Raw genomic sequence first — 20,690 nt, forward strand, 5'->3', positions numbered from 1 at the left:
TATAATCTTTTAGATAGATGTTTATATATATGATTTAAATTGAAATACAAGTTTGATTCTAGATTTGGAATTTGTTGAGTTGAATTAATTTTAAGTAATTTTTGTTAAGTTAATTATCTTTCTTTTATAAAATGTTACTATTTAGGTGTAAAATTTCCATACAAAGACTTGGTTTTTAAAAAAATACATTCAAACACAAATCAATTCTCTTCGAATCTATTTTATCTAAAACAAGTTTTACTTGAAATACACCACTTTAGAAACAATTAACAGAAAATACATGTAGACCTATACAAGTATTTTATAAATTCAAATAATAAATAAGTTTCTTAGTATTTTTGTAAGTTGTAGTAATTTTTATGATTAAATTTCTGACTTAACTTTTGTGTGTAATTCACTTAACTAACTAAATTGTTTACTAAAAATCTCCCAATCAGTACTTAATGTTTTATAAGACCACAATTTCTACTATTAGCCACAAACAAGTGCTTAATATGATAATTAATCTTTTGTATTTGTATTCCCGTACGTATGATTCGAAATCTAATTAATAAAGACCTGAGATCGTGGATGTTTAAAGTTAGCCTTGCTGATTTGTACAATCATTCCAATTATTGTCCTTGGTTAAGTTAATAATAGAGTTTAAGTTGTATATATTCTAGTTGTAAAAGCTTTTATGTTATCTACAATTAAAAATAACCTAATTTTTAAAATAAACCAATAATACAATTCATGATAAAAACTAATACATTCTATTTGAATTCTTTAACTATTTCAAAGGAATAAGACATTGATGTGGTGGTCTAAGAACTTGTGCATTATATATTTGTAATCAGCATATCAGAAGCATCGATTGTACAACTGTGTTGTGAAGCATAGGACGTATCTTACATTATTAAAAAGCATATCGCACATGTAAACCATATAGTATTTTCTTGGATGCATGTGAAAGAACACTATATATATATATGCTCTAACTGCAGGTTGTTACGTAATCTCTTACATTATAGATATTCAAATCTAGTATATTTATATATATATAAAATCTCTCTATCGTTTATAAAGATCAATTTGTATTTTCTTCAATATATAGTAGTCTATATATATTAGGAGCTAATATGGTTGATATATATTTATTTATTTTAGGTTAGGTATATATATATATATGAGCCACTTAATGCCAATTTTATTTTCAGTAGGGTGAAGAAAAGACGTAACATATTAGATGCTATCGAGTTTAGAAAGTGATGGGTGGGATTTCCCATATTTAGATCGTCATGGATAATCACACGTTAGCATTTCCATGATGGTGTGATTGAATCCATGTTAGAGAAGGGATGGATTCTTTAAGCGTTGGACCTATTACTTTTTTCTGGTTTTACTAGTTTGCACAGGGAAGAAAATTTTACTGATTTCAGAAAACAAACGAATGAAACCTACAGAAGGAAAAGGTCTCAGTAACCTGTTTCAACTCTTTCTTTAGTTCTAAAATGTACATAGATAACTGATGAAATCTGTCATTCATTAGAGAGATGAGTTCTTTCAACAATAGACCTATTCACATTAGTTTCACTGAATAAACTTTACATAAGTCCTTGAAAATGTAATTTGTCAATTTATACAAAGTTAAAAAATGTGTCTTTGAATATTAAGCAAGGAACTAAAATATATAATAACAAATAATTAGTTTAACTTAGAGAATTAAATGAAATAACTAAAGTTTTTAAGAATGTGTTTATGATGATGATGGTCTCCTCGATGAAAATGACTGGAAAGAAAACTTTTTAGTCTTTTCTAGTGGTTTGAGAAAGGGAGGAATTAATGAAACCTACATAGAAAGATCCCAATCAGCTGTTTGAACTATTTCTTTGCAAGTACTCTTCTTTAATCTAATAGGTGCAGCTTGACCAATAGCTTTTTATTTGATGAAAGAAAAAAATGCAAACAGCTGAGTGAAGTCTAACTCATGCAGTACCAATGACAGCGATGATGCACTAACAACGTGGTCCTATATAAGCAATGTGGCAGCAGCAACACACCGAAACTTTGCGGCGGAAACACTACACAGTGTCCAAAAGGACTCCCTCAAAATCTTATCCTAATCTCATATTCATGGTTCTGGAAACGCTAATGGTCCAAACACATTCCTAGACTTTGTAACTGTCAAGGTTTGCATAATAATGTTTGTGACACATTGTAGCAGGACCACATTTGTGCTGAAATGTATCAACTAAAAAGCACCTAACCCACCTCACTGCACTGGGAGTGGCCACTCTTGTTACTTTCTAGGTTAGCAAATGCAACGGGCGGAATAGAAACAATAACAATAGCTTTCTTGAATTCCCATTTTCACCAAGATGCGTATGTGTAATGTGTTAGGTTAAACATGTGACAACCCTTTCAGAGAATTGAATGCAGAGATATTCATTTATGTCACTGTGTGTGGCTTGCAAGTGCAACGCAATTCCCCAGCAGTAAGGTAAATGTGTATGTGTGACATTGATGTAATAAATGTAGTTGGGTAGGCAAAACAAAAGTTTAATTAAGGGTGTTTTGCACTTTGGATGGCAAAGTGAATGACTGTGAAATGAGATCCATTTTGAGGGCAGGTCCCAAGTATGATGAAAAAGGTGAGAAGAGATGAAGGGCAATTTGGTGAAAAGTGGGATCTGTGTGTATGAGAATGGTTGAACAAGGGGTTTAGATCCTGCAGGCTTTCACTGAATATCTGTATTCACTTTTGTTGTTTAAATTTGCTTTTTTGTTTTGGTACAAAATCCACTTCCTTACTTGTACATGTTATTTTTTCTTTGAGTCTGACAAACTCCACATGGTCATGGAGAGAGGTTGAAGGCACAGTCCCACCCACGTTGTTTTGTCCACATGGAAGTGCTACGAAATGACCAAAGACCAGACCTGATTAACCTGTCCCACACATTCACACACGCCTATCCCACTTACCCTTCCTCTTTCTTTAATAATTATACATTTTACTTTTCCTTTTTACAAATCACTCACTTCATTATCTATTCAACTATGCAAAATGCTCTTCCAATCTACTCATTATACCATTGATTTTCTGTATTAAATTCCATCTTTTTTATGCAGACATTAGTCATACTTTTCATAAACCAGTTAAGAAAATTCAACTATAAATCACGTAAAACTATACAATATCATAGACGTGTTAATAGTGGCTTATTATACACTGATTTCCTTCAAAAATAACTTAGAAAATTGAGTATTTTTGTTGAAGTATGAAAGACTTTCTCCCTCTTTAAGGCACTCAGATTTTGATACCCCAAATTCCACCCGTTTCCCCTCTCTCTTACGTAATGTAATTAAAAGGTTGTCTCTACTTCTTATATTATACTATATTCTAAGCAACCTGTTTTTCAACATTTGCCTCACATATATAATAATTACAACGCCTCTCTCACCCAACACAATACACTCTGGCTTCTGCACCTGCTGAGATAACAAAAAACAAAAGCAATCCTTTTATTCTGTGGGAAAACCCAGAGAAAATTAACAAAACATCTCTCTTCTTGGGTGCCTCAATTTTCTTCACTTTCTGCATTGTTATTCACTAGAAGGTGGATGTTAGCGGTAGCACTTTGTGATTCCTTTGTTTCCACTTCTCTTTTGTTCCATCTGTTTCTGCAGTAGATAATATTCTCTTCGCTGCATCTCATTCTTCTCCCTTTGCTTCTGTCCACTCTTTTGTACACATGCACACACATGTAACACACAAAAACAACTCTTCCTGAAATTTGCATGTCCAGGTCTTCATATTTCAGCACACAGTATGCAAATTCTTGTCACTATCTTGTTTTGAAACTTTAAACTCTTATGGCTCAGGTTCTGTGCTGAGTCATCTTGACAATTCAAAACCTTTTGTCTCCACTGAATCCTATAGAAATACAAGATCTCTCTCTTCTTAGGGACATGATTGTTGCTGCTGTTACTGCTGCGACTTAACATAATATAACCTTGCGGAGTCTGCAAAGTTGAAGGTTGTGAAAGCAAAAATGTCTGGGAAGTCTTTGAAATCCTTGAAGGATGAAAACCCAGATTTGCAGAAGCAAATTGGGTGCATCACTGGATTTTTTCAGCTCTTTGACCGCCACCGTTTCCTCACGGGCCAACGCTCCGGCACCTGCATTCAGCACAGACCAACTTCAGGTATTCTGTGATATACTTGTTTCTGTTCAGAGTTTTGAAAGTGATATAATAATGTTAGCAAGGTTTTAAATCCACAACGAGGCTTTCTCCACGTTTCTTCATATCATGAAAAACTGCAAAAACACAATTGATGCAACTACCGTTATAAACTTAAAAACTGAAAAACTCTTGATGTTGCAGTCAGATTTATCAACTTGGGTGTTTGTACTTTTTAGATTTTGATACCTTTTTGATAGATGTTGGGGTGAGAGAAAATTTGATTGACATGCATACTAAAATTAAGGCAAATGGTTAAGCAAACAAATTAGCATTTTTAATAACGTGGAAAGTGTTAGGTATACGTACAAAACTTCTCTGCTATCTCGTATATCGAGATAGAGAAATGCTGCAAGTTTGTTGCTTCAATTGCTTCTAGTTTTGTACTGAGTATATGTTGAATTTTTTTGTATGCATTACCAATATTTTTTTTTTATTAGAATTCGCTTTCTCCTACATTAATTTTTAGAAACGATTAACGTATTTCAATCTGTCAGGAACTTGTCCTCGCACAGAGTTCTTTTTTAATTTAATTTCTTCATTTTTATTTTAGCTTTTGAGGGGTAGTTAAAGTTTGTTTTTTTAGTGGTTTCAACTTAAATCATGGTTGTTTTTCCATCCTGTTTCCTAGTCTTTGAATTTTTTGTTTGGTTGCTGATCTAAGAAAATCACATTTTGGTGAAACTTCTTATATTTCATCTTCCAATGAATATATAAATTTAGTGGACAACTTCAGGTTTGATAATGCAAGTGACTGTAATTAAATTTTGGAGCTTTTTTTCTTATGCTTTTCAAAAATATGTTCTTTTTTTTACATATTTTTGAATTTGGCTGATAAAATTCTGTAGGGAGTTTCCTCTGTAGTTTCTGCAAGTTACATAATCCATCCAATATAAGAATCTGAGTACTTTTCCTCTTTTGAAGTCTAAGATGGAAGATGCTCAATATACGAAAGTTGAAAATTTATATGAAAAATTTCTAATGTATAGAAAAAAAACTTTTTACAGCGATGCATTGCAGAATATATGGAATTGTTTCCATTTCCTCATTCAATGCAACATGGGTGCTTGAAGTTGCTTCAAAATCTCATCCCAAGCAGAACGTCATTCTGCCGAAAGCCAAAAATGAATAATTCTGTATTTTGATTTTCGATGCATACTTGAAAACTTTGTGTCCAACATCGTTGTTTCTCACACAACTTCCAGATTTCTGCTGAACTCAAATCCTAAAAAGTTATATCATTGATCTGTGACTTGTGGAGCTTCAGCATGTTTGAAAAAGGATTTAGGAAAACTTAACCTTTGACAAAATATTCCATTGTACTTCCTTCTAACTTCTAAGTAAAACTTCCTTCACTCCTCAGGTGCAAGCAGTTACGAAATTAAAGAGCTCAACGGTACAACGCTGAAAACTAAGGTAAGATAGCAGTAGTGTGACTCTTGTGCAGAATTTTAGAGAAAATCTGTTAAATATTTGTATCGGTGCAGGCAAAGAATCTGAAGGATGCTAGAGAAAAGCAACAATTCTCCACAGAATCATCCATAAATTCTTTATCTTCATCCTCTTGTTCATCTAGCATGTCATCCCTTGAGTTTAACAGAACCATTCAGATGCAATCATCATCAAGAAATCAGACAAGAATTCCTGAAAATACAAATTCAAAGGTAGCAAAGAAGCAACTTGATACCTCGCGCCATCAATCCCTCCATTTCAATCATATTGTCAAAGACTCGATGCATAAAGAAGCTCAAGGATTGTCTGTGAGAACTGTGGCTGAAGAGGAAAAGAAGGGTCACACTAATACCTTGAAACTCATAGACTCTCCCCGGCCTCTGCGGTCACAAAAATCTGTCTATGCAGGAGTGACAGTTGCCGGCGAACCATTCCATACTCTTGCCAAGTCCAAGAAAACACCTTGGGACTCACCACGGCTCTCTTATGATGAAACATTCAAATCTGCCACAAAGCATAAGGAATTCCCAAGGCTTTCCTTGGACAGCAGAGAAGGGTCCAATGAAGGAAACAAGTCTCGCAACCTGTTGAAGGGTCAGCAGAAGGGTTATGCAAAGAGCTCTAGCACAATGATTAACCAACTCCAAGAACCAGAAACTTCCAAAAGATCTTCCAGTGTTGTAGCAAAGTTGATGGGACTTGAAGCCCTACCGGAGCGTACACAAACTTGTGGGAGTCCGATTGGAACTTCTAGTTGCTCTAGCACAAGTGATGAAGATAAGCACCACCCAAAATTCACCTTGCCTCGGTTTAGAAAGGCTGATTCAATCACAAATGAAAAGCCTTATTCACGATTTGCACTAGAATCAAATCCTTGGAGGCAACCTGATGCAATCCAATGTTCTCAATTACAAGCTTCCAAAGATTGTGAATCTGATGTAAAAGCCTCAAAGACCTCTCTCACGGTATATGGGGAAATTGAGAAAAGGGTGGCAGAACTTGAGTTCAAAAAGTCTGGAAAGGATCTCAGAGCCCTTAAACACATTCTTGAAGCAATGCAGAGACGTAAAGATTCGTTAGACATTGCTAGAGACCAGGCTTCAAATTCTCCATCTGACAATAAGAACAGTACTAATTCCAATGAAAACTCGAACATACAAAGCCCACGAGTACGACAGAAAGACCTGGCATCTGTCACGGTTGAGATGTCAAATTCTAACCGGGGTAGTAAATTGCCAATTGTCATCATGAAACCTGCGAAAGTTACTAGAAAAGTCAATAGTCCTTCTCCTACAGAATTATCAGTTCATGGAAAATCTGGTGTCAGCAAATGTTCCCTTAGTAATCCAAGAAATGGAAGATTAATTGACAAACGTAGTGCTAAAGGCATAAGTTCAACAAAAAATATCAAGGGTACTTTTGGCCAACAGGTTCGTCCATCATATAAAAACTTGAGAACTTCAAAATTGATGCAATCCTTGGAAGTTTCTCAAGACAAAAATGAAGAATGCACCACCAATTCTGGTTATATAACTGTGACTGGGAGCCCCAGATTACAAAAGAAGTTTGGTCTGGAGAGGTGTTCACGACCAACCAGTTCATCGTCGGATTCCTGCATTAACACAAGAGAGCACAATAGGCAACCTGTGGAATTGTCTTCTCCAAGTACAACACCAACACATAAGTTCTCCAGTTTACAGCAAATAAATGAACGTTTCAGTGAGATCAGTAGTAACTGGAGGAATTTTAAGCACCATGTTAATGTCATTTCGGACTTAGACGACAAAAGAAACTCGATCGGTCATAGTGAGATTGAAGTCATTCGAATTGATCAAACTGGAAAGATCATCAGTTCCTCCATCCAGCTGAGTTCTATGCATCAATATGTAAGTATTTCTTCCTTGCAGAGTAACATTTTGCAACTGAATCAATTGGTTAAGCATTTTTTTGTTGAACAGAATGAATTTAACATTCTTTTGTTGATCAGAATGCATTTGAAGAGTTGATGAAGGCTGAGACAATGGTTACTGTGGAACAACCAAGTCCTGTGTCTGTTCTTGATGCTGCATTCTATAGAGATGACCCACCATCTCCAGTGAAAAAGAAACCAGACATCTCAAAATATTTAGGTAAGCAACAAAGATTGAGTCAAGGATAATCTAAAACCATTTATCAATTGCAAGTAACTTGTATCACTACCACTCATACACATTTTAGTGGTATTACATAAATTATACAGGGAAGAATTCTGAGTTACATTTTGGTTTTTTTCAAATGTTCTGCTGCAGGTGAAGCTCAAAGCACTGATGGTGATAGTGAAGAGAACTCAGTGGATATACTTCAAGAAATTGACTGGATTGAAGAGAAATTCATCAATTTCAATTACACTAAGCACCCTGACCATAAGTATATAACAGATATACTGTTAGCATCAGGTCTGCTCAGTGGCCACAGCTCCAGCCAGATATTTCACTCGCCGGGTCACTTGATTAATCCAAAGTTGTTCTTTGCACTTGAAAAAGTGAAGACAGAGAAGAGACATTTTAACATTGAAGCCAATGCAAAAAAGATTGCCAGGTTAAAAAATCCTGAGCAGATGCAAAGAAAACTCATATTTGATGTTGTCAATGACATTCTAGTTCAAAAGCTGATATTGGATAGTTCTTCAGCATTGTGGTGCAAACCAAGTGATTTTGCAGGCACAAGACCAAAAGGGCAGCAGCTTTTGGATGAGCTGTGCACAGAAATAGAGCAGTTGCAGCCTCAAAATGGGAATGTCAGTTTAGCTCATGAGGATGAAAATTTGAAGCATCACCATGCAATTTGGACTAACTGCTGCACTGAGATACCAAATGTTGTGTTGGATATTGAACGTTTGATCTTTAAGGATTTGATAACCGAGGTTGTGAGAGGTGAAGTAGCAAACCACACTGGCACACATTGCAGGAAACTAGTGTTTTTCAAGTAGGAATGTTAGCTAAAACGTATGAGGGTAAAAGAGAATATATCTAGTTCTGTAGTTTTCATGTTTCACCTTTCTAATCTAGCTACACATGATATATAGTTTGATGGGTAATAAACTGCTTAATTTGCAGTTTCACTTGTTTTAGTATAAATTGTTTCCTCGTTTACCTTTGCCTTTGCTGTCTTTCTTCATGTATTTGCATAGTCACTGTTCATAAATACATGAAGAAATATAGACAAACCTATATCAGTGGTGTGAACTGTGACAAGCTGTTGAAAATATGCAGATTGTTACGTATAAATCTTTCTTCTTTTTTAAATTCAGTCTGAATCCTAATAAAACAAGAAAACATCGTGGTGTATGTCTTTATTTATTGATTTAAATAAGAAAAAAGATGTTATACAAAACAATTTTATATTGAGATTTAGTAACAACTTGTAATGTGTTGTTTTAATGTTCATTTTAAAAATTATATAAACAGATATTTTTATCCAGTTTAATTTTATCTTAAGTGATTAACTATATAGTAAAGTGGCTAATAACTTTATTAGATAAATATTTAATACCATCTACGTTTTTATATATTAAAAATGGGTGAACATATTGTAATAGTGCAACTAAGGTCAAATATTATTTATTGTGCTGGAAATTTAATATTCCTCCAAAATTTTAGTGCTTAGAGTAAAATTTGTTTATAGTATTTGGAAAAAAAAAATGTTTTTGTCATATAAACGAGAATGGTGAGAATAATAGTTAATCAATTGTGAAACAAAATAACCATTTTTAGAAGCATAATTAATTATGTATGCCCTAAATATAAATATCAACACTTCATTCAAAATTACCATATTTTATCTATAAGAAGTCTATTGCACTTACAACTTTGATTCCTTTTTATGTGTCTTTTTTCTTCTACAATAATTAATTGTCTCTTCAAAATAACTATATTTGGTCTATATGAACTATATTGCATTTATGGCTTTGTTTTATTTTTAAGTAACATTGCTATAAAATATTTAATCTAATAAAAAATAAACCTTTTTAGCTACTTTTGAGTTTTACTCACCTTCTAACCACTTCTTTTTTTTCCTTACACAAAATACATGAGATCTCATTTAAATATCTGAAAATGACATTAACCAAGAAATGGTATATTTATTTGTTTGTATAAATTTTTGTTATATTATCCTCTGTATTAGTTACTTTTATTTCCACTCTCACACTCTCATAATAATTGAATACATTTATTAAAAGTTAGACATCTTTTGAAAAAGAAAAACATTTAATTTGCCTTTCAATTTTAAATTTTTAAACAATATTAACTAGTTCTCGATTAATAATGAAAGATGCATTAAATCATTATATCTAAGGAGTAATTTGAATCTTCTTTCTTATGTTTCTACTTTTTCCTTAAAACAGTCTCTTGTAAAATGAAATGGTTTCATTTTGGAATAAACAACATAGCTTGAAGAGGAGCTGGTTCTTTTATTGCGTCACTTCATTTACTTTATGAGCATTTAACAGAATCATAATTAGCATACCTGTGCATTAAATAAAATGACAAAATAACTGAGTGGTGATGGGCTTTTCTAACACTATCGTAATAAATTTAGTAAGATGAACCTTGTTGGGTTGGGACGTTTAAGTCATGTGAGCCATCTCAGACAAAAATTGGAGTAATGCAAACCAAAATGTCTGTGCATTAATTTGAGTTTTGAACAGTACTACCCAACATCAGAGCAATGAAAACGCACATCCACAACACAACCATTTTCATATAATTGCATTTAGGAGCGATAACAACTAACTGAACTAACTCAGATATTAATTTAAAACCGAACTAGTTAATTAGCCTTATGAAATTGATTTAATAACTAAATATGATCAACTTAAGTTAACTATAATTTGAGTAATTTAACAAGTGAATGAATCCCACACAAGTTAAATATATTAAATGACTTACCTAAACTATTGTGTAAAACTCCATTTAATTCTTAAGATTTTCACTGTGAATCCATCACTTTACCCTTTAACTTTACCAAATATCCATTCCATTCTAAGCCCTGGTTCTACCAAAAATATAATATATTTCTATTTCATTTTGGCAATCATTTTTCACACAAAAAAGCTATAATTGTTTGCAACTTTAAATCAAATAAAACTTAAGCTGAAAAAAACATTTTTAGAAAATTTGACTATGAACTGAACAGACAGTGATTTTTTAGCCCAAAATCTGCATCGATGCCAAGACAGTGCTGCTATCCAATAAACTTGGAATACAACGTACAACTTATAAGTCTCTTATAGGCATAATTTTATAGGGATAAGTCTCCATATTCATAATTTTATAGGGATAAATTTGGAGGAACCCCCATTGAAAATTGCTCTCATTCAGTAAACAAACTACAAATCGTCCTTTTTCCGAAACAGCCCCATTTTTCTTTCTACAACTGTGAAACCCTCGTACAAATATTATTACAACCTAAAAAGAAAATATTAATTGAGAAAATAAATGTATTAAACATCTTAGAAATATATAAAAAATCTAATACCACAACAAATAGCAAGATATTCAAGATATTGTAAGAAGTATTGGAATTATAACGATGAGAAGTAGTGGGAAAAAGAACCAGGGGAAGATGTGGGTTGTTTGTTCATGTCCAACCTTAATTCCACACTTTAGATCGAACATCCAACAGACAAGATCAATAGACAGTTCACATTGTTCCACAAATGATATGGGGAAAAAAGATGAGTCTTAGTACGAACAAATGGGATAATTGAAATTTCAATTTAGTACTTGAAAAAAGCAAATTGCTTCAATCTAGAATGTCGTCAAGCTGCATTTACATGTCTAAGTTAGAGGATTGGAGCTGAACATGAATTTCATATCCACAAATTATCTGAAATGAAAATATTTTAATAAAAAATTGAAAAAAAAGGGCCATATCATATGACAACTTTGATCAGAAGCCATAGATATGTAGCACAAAGTAAGCTTCCGAACAATAAATTCAAAACATCCTTGCATAATATAAAGCAGAAGTCGAAGATACCAGTAAAATTGCATCGTGTAAGTTCTACAGTTTAAGAACAACTATATGACAACCTGATCCAGGAGAGCTTGATAAAACATTAGATAGCAATAGGAAGCAAAATTGTCATTGGGCTCTGACAAGAACCAAATTTCAATAAGCTCGCTCTGATAGAAGTAGTTTTTAATGATTTCCTCTATGTTTTACTGGGTCCTCGTGTACCATTTTAGTTGAACTATCTTCTGTTTGATCCTTTTTTTCTCACTTGTGGAAAGCCTTACTCGACATTTTCACATGATAATATACAAACTTACGAAGGCAAATTCATGCCATATTCCTCCTCTATAGCAACTACTTTAACCTGACTACCTTCATACCTTGAATTGTATGCCAAATTATTCATCTAAAGCTTATAATCTACTTTACCCTTATTTATGTTATTCTCGGTACTCCGTATTGCTGGGTTTACAGATGTCCAGTATTAAAAGCAAATCCAAAAAAAAATAGCAACTATACTTTAGGGCAAGAATAACTACATTTAAAACAAGGAAAAATGGATTAAAATATGTAAAATGAAAATAGTGAAAAAGTCAATTTCTTTGTACAAGAAAAACTGTGGCTTTTCAAGATAATACACAGAAAATGCTAACAAGAAAAATGGGAAAATACAACAGCTATATACTAGAAAAATAGTTCTCTCTGTACATTTTAGGCATGAAGCTGAGATACTACTTCTTTATACATGAACATGCTACAATGACAATGTGCAGAGGATAAATAAGAGCAACTATTAAACGAATCTTATGCATTGTCCTCTAATCTATTAGCTATAACACGTGATTTGAAACAGCAGGGTGCTACCGCCAGTTTGTAGGTTAACCATAAAGGAACGTGATTGTATTTTTTGTGGGAATTTACCTGTGGATGTAGCACTAACTACGAAGCAAATGAGTAGAGTACACAATTTAGAGTAAGTCAGAAGTTGAGATGTTTTTATATGCTATATTTAGCATAAGATCATACAGATCGAAAGGACTTCAATAAAAAGAATCATAAATTGATCTACCAAACAATTGACATTCACATACCTGAAAGATTGTTAAAGTGAGAACATGTCAGAGCAAAATAGTAATATCCATCCTAACCAGACAGTTACCAAGATTTGAATATCCCAGAACTAGCTATCCTGACATTCTCCTGATCAAGTATACAGATTCTAGTTAAAGAAAAATCTAGTTTACAACTGAACAAGCTGATCTGGGTTTTCCAAGGATTCCCTTAGAATTTTCTCTGCCCTCCTTTTCCTGTCATCCTTCTCATCTTCCATCGCAAACCATGGCAAAGTATTGTTATGCTCCTCTGTTTGTGGGATCAAACCAATGGACCTTCCTAATAATTTGTTTTTTATCCCAATCTTAAAACGCACAATAGGCTTCTCATTCACAAATTTTTTTGTCTGGTCTTCCTTAGAATCATAGCATGTGCTTTTCATTGCTTCAATTGCTGGAGCAAATGTCTCCAAAGCTAAAATTGGTTCATTTTCAACGAAATTTTCAACAGCAGGATAATCGAGAACTACATCATTGAAAACCTTGGCTGCAGGGGGAACAGATGCAATTTCCTTGCCCTCAATTTTCAAAGGAGCGGCAAGGAATGGGTTACCTTCTGCTGCTATTCTTTTTGCCTTAGTGTCTGCAGGGTCCAAGGCAGACTTGTCAAACATATTTGAGACCATCTGCTGCTTCAAATTCAACACAGGCCACTCCCCCTTGCCATTCTCTCTTTCTTGCTCAAATTTTACTGCACGAGGTTCTGTACCCCTTCCATTCACCACTGGTGACTGTGAATAATTTTGCGGATCAGGGAAGGCAGGCAACCAAGCAGGAATATGATCGCCGGGAGGTTCTTCTCCTTTTTGCAAAAAGCTTGGATTAAGCACCCGTTTCTTCACAACTGGAAACCGAGGAATAGGATGCGCAAACAAAACCGGTTCACCCTCGTTAACAAAATGAAAAATTTCCCTAATAACACCTGAACTTTCAAGGCAATGGTCCACCTCAGAAGCACCTGCAAATCCCTGCACTGATGCCATATCTTCCAACCCTTGAATGACATCAAAAGCATGACATTCAGTTCTTCCTGCAAGATTAGCATGGCAATGTGCCGATTTCCCAACGTTAAAAATGTACCGAGCCACAACGTCAGACAACGCCTCAAGAGCCGACTGCTGAAAAGCCTGAAACCCCTCGCTTTCGCACACCTGCGCTACCGCAATCTTCGCAATTCCCCTGGCAAAGTCATCCCCATCACCCACTTTCCTCCTCCTCCATGGGCCAGGCTGCTCAAGCTGTCTTCCAGTCTTCCCACCGCCATTGCTCATATTCAGCACTTCATATCACTTGAAAACCCAACCATACACATTCCCCAAATCACTATAATTCAGCATCCCAAATCCCACCAAGAACCACACCCCGAGCAACGCCAATCACTTCTGAGAAGAATCGCAATAAAAAAAACGAGTCTCAGATTACACAGAACTTGAGTTGAATGTCAAGATCACAATTTCGGCGTTTCCCACTAACAATATGTATTAGCTAAGCAAAAACCCTAACTCGTCCAATAAAAAGGGAGGAGGAATCGGAAATAAATATTCACCATAAAAAGGAATTAAAAAGAAAAAGGAAAATAGCAGAAAATCTTACCAGTGATAAGAGGGTGGTGATTGGATCTGAGAGCACAAACGAGAGAGGTCAGCAATTATGAGACACAAAGAGAGAGAGAAAGAGACAGAGCGGAATATGGATGGAAGAAATTGGGAAATTTAGGGTTTAGGGTTTCTTTGAGGTTAAACCCTGGGAAACCCTTGGATCGAAATACACTACACTGCTACCATTAGAAACAGAGGGAGTTGGAAGTTTGGAAGCAGAATTAAGGACACGGACACGGACACGATGCGGTTTCGATATTTGAACCCTCCTATTAACTCAACCTTAATTGGGTAGGGGCATCTATACCCAAAAAATAATCATAAATATTTCCCATCCAACGGCGTCGTTTTAGTTGAGGAAAGAAACCATTTCTCATCTCTTGCCATGCTTACTTTTTAAAAAATAGATGATAAATCAAAATAACAAATTTGTTGGACTATATATTCTACCTTATGACTTTTTACATCTAATATGGTATTATTGGGAGTTTTATTTTAAAAATATACTTTTTAATTAAAAATTTATATAAATATCCCACTCTCCAAATAATTTCCTAAAGCGACCCTTTCCAAAGGTGAGAAATCAGTTGGGACCCAAATTGCTTTTGTTTTCCAATTCAAACTGATAAATTAGTCGGTAGTGAAGCCATTTCTCAACTGCAAATTTTAGTTTTTTTACTATAATTTATGTTATCCTTAATTATATGTCGTTCACAAATAACATCCATAAATACGTAAACAAAATAATGTTTTCACACTTTTAAATATGTTACACAACTTTTAAAAATACAATACATATATATATATATATATATAGGTAAAAACATTCTTTTAAAAGTTATTATATTTATATACAATACATATGTTGTGTAACATAAATTATAGTAAAAAAACATTATTTTATTTTTACTTATATATACAATACATATGTTTTCATACCTTTTAATCCTTAGGCTTAAGTTGCTGGACTTTTTTATTTTCTCTCCTCTTACGTGATTGTGCATTCTTGTACGGATGCTAGTGTGCTATTAGGACTTAGAAATCAGATAGACTTGTGAATCAAAGGGATCTACCTTTGTTGTCCAAAAACGGTAATCGAACTTTTCTTCTAACTACCTCTTTTCCTTTTCCCGAATGGTGTTTTAGTGGTGGGTGTGAGTTTTTCATGGATAATGTTCGAACCCAAAAAGTGATTAAACCCTTTACTCTGTTTCCTTCATCTTCTAGATTATACTTTCATGGGTGTTGTCATTAAAGATTATTTATATAAGTTGAAGGTTGAGTATGAGATTATATGCAAAACTACACTAGATCTAGGACCTTTGTTTGCAGAGGTTGTGTAATTTGTTTTACTTCTTTTAGTTTAGGACCTTTCTTTTGCAGAGGTTGTGTATTCCCTTTGCATACCAAAACACTTCTACTTTTGATCTTCTTTTCTTATTTTCTAGTAACCAAACAAAAAGTAGAAGAACCTTTTATTTTCATAAAACTCATAAAAATATATATTTTTAAATATTTATGGGTTGAAAACATGTATCCAATCAGTGTCTGCAGATTGAAAAAAAAATTGCGGATTTTTGTGTGTGGGGGTATTCATTGAGTAACAAACTGGGTAACATGTACAATTTTTTGTATACGAGTTAGGTTACGGTATTCAACCTGACCCGTTGTCATTCTTAATTGGGCATTGTACTTGAACTATTGGACACTCACTTGTCGGTGAGTCCCATAATAGGTTAGTGTTAAACATTGAGGATCTTACTTTAGGTGTCACATAAGATTAAATTCCAAAGGAATCGAGGGCTTACAATGTTAGGCACAAAGAAGTTTCTGTGAGATGCTACCTTGTGTTTTTTATACTCCTGGTTTCCTTTTTCAATTTTTGCCATTATGTATCTATGTTGAATAAATATTAATAATATGCAGTTCAAAGTGTAAAAGATGATTTTTGGATTGTATGAATGATGAATAATGTTTTCAAATAATTGTAAATTAGTAATTGTGGTTTTATATGAATTGTATGGAATGAAAAACTAGTGACTTTTATGGTAAGAATAATACTCTGTGATGTGTGAAATGTATTGATGAAAGAGATTGAAATGAGTTCATTCTGACTCTCTTACTATTGAGTTCATATAGAGGAAGATGACTAGTTGTGAGAGTAAGGGATGTTTTTATTTGGAGTTTGGCAAGAGGTCAAACTCGTAAAATATATAATTTACCTTGTCATACTACATGGATCAGGAAGCTACTCAAATATGATTTAGGTATAGCACCTAAGAGAAAAAAGTGAGTGAATTATGATAAGTGTGAAGTCTCATTATTCTATTCAATACACTAGTCTTTCAAAGGTTGTGTTAGATGTACATTATGTATAAAAGAGTCATGAGAGTCTTTCTATGTTTTCTTTATGCTATTAATGGTTGAGTATGATGTGTGAAATATTGAAAGAATGAATGGTTCATAAGGATTGATATTAAATTTTACAAGTAGTATGATTTAAATTTACATTTGGCTTATTTGCCTACGATTATTGTATTTTATATATGAGAGGATAGTGCAAATAGGAGTGTTGAGAAACAATGAGACGGTTGATGGTCGACTAGAGTATAATTATTATATAGATTAGAATATAATTATAACATAGATATATAATTTTTTATTATATAAATTCTTATTTGTTAATTGTTTTTATAGAAATTTATCTTTTGTATCATTATATAATTTTATGGTTATTTGTTATTTTAACAATTAAGAAGCTAAATTAACATTTTTTTTGTTAGAATAGTTTATCTTTAGAATCATATGAACTTTGTGGATTTGTTGTGTTTCTTTCATCATATAAGTTGTTGTGCTTCTTATTAGAAAACTTTTACAATTGTTTGATAAACTCAATGCTAAGTCTTAATTAATTGGAAATGTAAAATAATATATTTAATATATATATATATATATTATCGTTATTACTAATGTTATATTAAAATGTAGATATATAATTATAATTAAAAAATCATATATTTAAAAGAATCTATTTTTCCTTTGATTTTTTTTAAAATTTATCTTCAATTAGAACAATGATTTAAAAGTTATATAACAATTAAAATTTTATTTTATTTTCATTAAATAAATTCTCATATAAAAATATTTTAAAAAAAATAAGAATGATTGATACAATCATTTATATACACGACAGAAAAATTCTTAATAATAATTAATTTTAGTGATAAAAAATAATTAGTTTAGATTTACATATTTAAAATTATTTGCATCTAAAATAATTTCTATTATGAATAAAAAATTATAATTTATTTGTGAATTAGATTCTAAATTGTTCATTACCATTATCTATCAAAGTTTTTTCTATTAAAGAAGTTACTAAATAATGTTAATGACTAATTCAAAGTCTAATTAACAAACAAATTATAAATTTTTATAAAATTTATAATAAAAGACTATTTTAGATACTAATAATTTTAAATTTATAAATTGATATCTAAATTAATTACTATAATAATTATTTTTTACTACTAAAATTGATTGTTATTTAAAAAATTTCTTGTAGTGATAAAATATAATTATTCAAATTTTTATATTTCAACATTTTTCATAAATATAAAAAATATATTTTTGTGTGAGAAATAGTAAAAACTCAAATATTAAAAATATTATACTATGAAACTATGTTCAATGTCTAATAGATTAAGAAAAGGTTATATTTATTTTTTCAAGAATAAATAAAAACAGTATATTCATGTATTTTTTTTTCTCGAAAATGAAACAAATAATGTGAAAATAAAAAAGAAATGATGAATCTACATTTTGATATAAGAAAAAATGAACTGAAAAAATTAAAGAGGAAATAGAAAAAAAAAATTTCTTCTGTATATATATTTCTTCATCATTTTACTCCTTACTATACGAGGTAATAAAAATGTGAAAATAATCCCAATGCTCATTGTTATATATACGTAATCCTAGGATGTACGATATCCTTCTCCTGTAAAGTCACTCTGTTTTTTAGTGTCTTAACAATAAAAGGGGATTTTTTTTTACTAAGTAAACTTTGAATGGTTGTCTTCTGCAATTTTCTTTTATCCTTGTTCATTCAACCTTTTTTTTTTTTTCTTAACCAGTAAGTTTATCTTTATTTGATATTTTTTTAATCAAGAAGTTTCTTTCAGATTTTGAATTGAAATTCATATAACTATTTAATATTAAATCGTGAGATAAAATTAAAATTATAAATATGACAATAACTATAAAAAAGTTATATACTTTTTTAATTAAAATTTATATATATAATTATTTCATATAAAATTATGCAAAGTATATATGAATGTGAGATCAAATTAAAATTATAAATATAAAATTAGTTATAAAAAGGTATACAAATATTTCCTTTTAAATTTGAAATCATGTAATTTAATTATCAATAAGATAAAGTTAAAATTATAAATATGATAAAAAAAATTAAGTATCTTTATTTAATAGTTTTTTTTATTGTTTGGTAATTTTACATTATCAAAAATCAATTTAAATTGAATTATAAAGCATTTATAACTTTTATGAAAATGATACTTTTATTAGTAAAAAAAATAGAAAACGTGTCAGAGGTGTAAAATAGCATATTTTTTCATAGAAATCAGTCCAGCTAAGCCTTAATATAATGAGCCCAATAACAAATGTTGGCCTTAGATATGGCTGTTTTTTCCTGCACCCCATCAAATTTCTTTTTACACCTCATCATAAGTTTCTGGAAATTCTAATTCGAAATAGGGGTGGTATCTTCCAGAAATAGTTTTCGGAATTGGTCTAACGTGTTCTGGAAAGTAAAATCCGGTTTGATTGGTTGAAGGAAGAAATTTGATGGAGCGCCCATTAAATATTACCTTAATGTTTTAGAAGTTTGAAACTAGGATTATATGACAAGATATCTCAAGTAATTCTATGTATGTGTGTCTCTATATATACACAAACTTTAGGCAATACTAAACTCTTGTGCTTTGCTTTTAATGTGAAAAGGAGTGATAATTATCTGCATGAGTAAATCTTAATAAAATACAAGAAGTTATACTTTCCTGAAGTTCTTTAATATAACATGTACTAATTCAACTATCAAACCCATAAACACGATAAGTTATTTGATACTGGACGAATCCAACCACCAAACCTATAAAGAGACCTTAGTAGATAAGAATTTTATTGCATAAATACATACTATAATTACATTTTTCTTTTCTTATGATCTAGGTAGGGATAACAAAAAAATCGTATGGCGAATTAACATGCTAACTTGGCCAAAAAAGACAGATTAAGACAATATTTTCAATCTGGGAGTCTAAACCAATTCGGTTCACCAAGCTTGACAATCTGACAGGTTAACCCATGGGTCAATTGGGCCAACTCGCAAGCTTGGCATCAATAAAAAAATTAGAACTCGTGCCATGACACTTCATATTAACACAACTTGGCTGAAGTCTAATACATTTAATTTGAGGTCTAATATAGTTAAGTCAAGATCTAAAATGATCTGAATGATAATTGGTTTCAATTTGGAATCAGTCTAGGAACCCATCATTTACCTGTTTTCATGTAAAAAATAATTTTTTTAGCTCATACATGTGTGAAATTACATTTTTGATTTAAAAAAAAAAAACTTGACGGACCTGCTCGATATCCTAACAACTTGTTTGACCAATATATTAGAGTCAATCCGTTATTAAGTGACGGACTAATCTTGCTTAACTCGTTTTGACATACCAAAGTTGAATTGGATTTAAATGGGTCGAATTGGCCGATCTTTGTCACTCCTAAGACGTTTTTGGCCCAAAATAATTTTCTATATAATATTCTATCATGTAGGAATGAAGTATATATAAATTTTAGGTTTAATCATTTCGAATGTCCCTATTTGTGCAGAATCGTCTCAACTAGGTCCTCGTATTCTTTTTATCTTGGAACCTTGCCGTTAATTTTAATGAACAACGTTAAAATTGTAGTGAAATAGGATGCTGACTTTGCATGTGTGAGACAAGTGACAGAGTTACGTGAAATTTAATTATTTTAAATTTGGTTTAATACCCAATTTTGTCCCCAGTTTGGTTCGGAAATCTCAATTTAGTCCCTCTATATAAAAGTAATTGTAATGGATCCTTACTTGTAATTATGTGAGTCAAATTAGTCCCTTCCGTTAAATATAGGCAAACGGAGTTAATGGGCTGATGATGTGGCAGTAGTCACTCATTAGGTGTCTGAGATTGTGCTTACGTGGTGTTAGGGCACCTCCAGAGACCCAATCCATTCCTCACCC

General features: G+C 32.1%; 2 protein-coding genes across 3 annotated transcripts; one reads left to right on the forward strand and one right to left on the reverse strand.

The window, feature by feature from the left end:
• Positions 1-3,398: 3,398 nt before the first annotated feature.
• LOC108318746 (protein LONGIFOLIA 1) lies at positions 3,399-8,808 on the forward strand. Its single transcript, XM_017556449.2, has 6 exons — positions 3,399-3,596; positions 3,862-4,185; positions 5,585-5,637; positions 5,709-7,559; positions 7,661-7,802; positions 7,962-8,808. Exons 2-6 carry the CDS (start codon positions 4,032-4,034, stop codon positions 8,639-8,641), a joined length of 2,880 nt encoding a protein of 959 aa, XP_017411938.1. The 5' UTR covers positions 3,399-3,596; positions 3,862-4,031; the 3' UTR covers positions 8,642-8,808.
• Positions 8,809-12,730: 3,922 nt separating this feature from the next.
• Positions 12,731-14,660, reverse strand: LOC108327712 (transcription initiation factor TFIID subunit 8). 2 transcript variants are annotated; one of them, XM_017561401.2, is made up of 2 exons: positions 14,376-14,660; positions 12,731-14,164 (listed from the first exon to the last, which is right to left on the reverse strand). In XM_017561401.2, exon 2 carries the CDS (start codon positions 14,051-14,053, stop codon positions 12,911-12,913), a length of 1,143 nt encoding a protein of 380 aa, XP_017416890.1. In that variant the 5' UTR covers positions 14,054-14,164; positions 14,376-14,660; the 3' UTR covers positions 12,731-12,910. The 2 variants fall into 2 exon arrangements, with proteins under 2 accessions (XP_017416890.1, XP_017416891.1); XM_017561402.2 differs by having other exon boundaries at positions 12,731-14,280.
• Between the last annotated feature and the right edge of the window lie 6,030 nt (positions 14,661-20,690).

Source organism: Vigna angularis, chromosome 2, assembly GCF_016808095.1.
Source record: "Vigna angularis cultivar LongXiaoDou No.4 chromosome 2, ASM1680809v1, whole genome shotgun sequence".
NCBI lineage: Eukaryota > Viridiplantae > Streptophyta > Magnoliopsida > Fabales > Fabaceae > Vigna > Vigna angularis.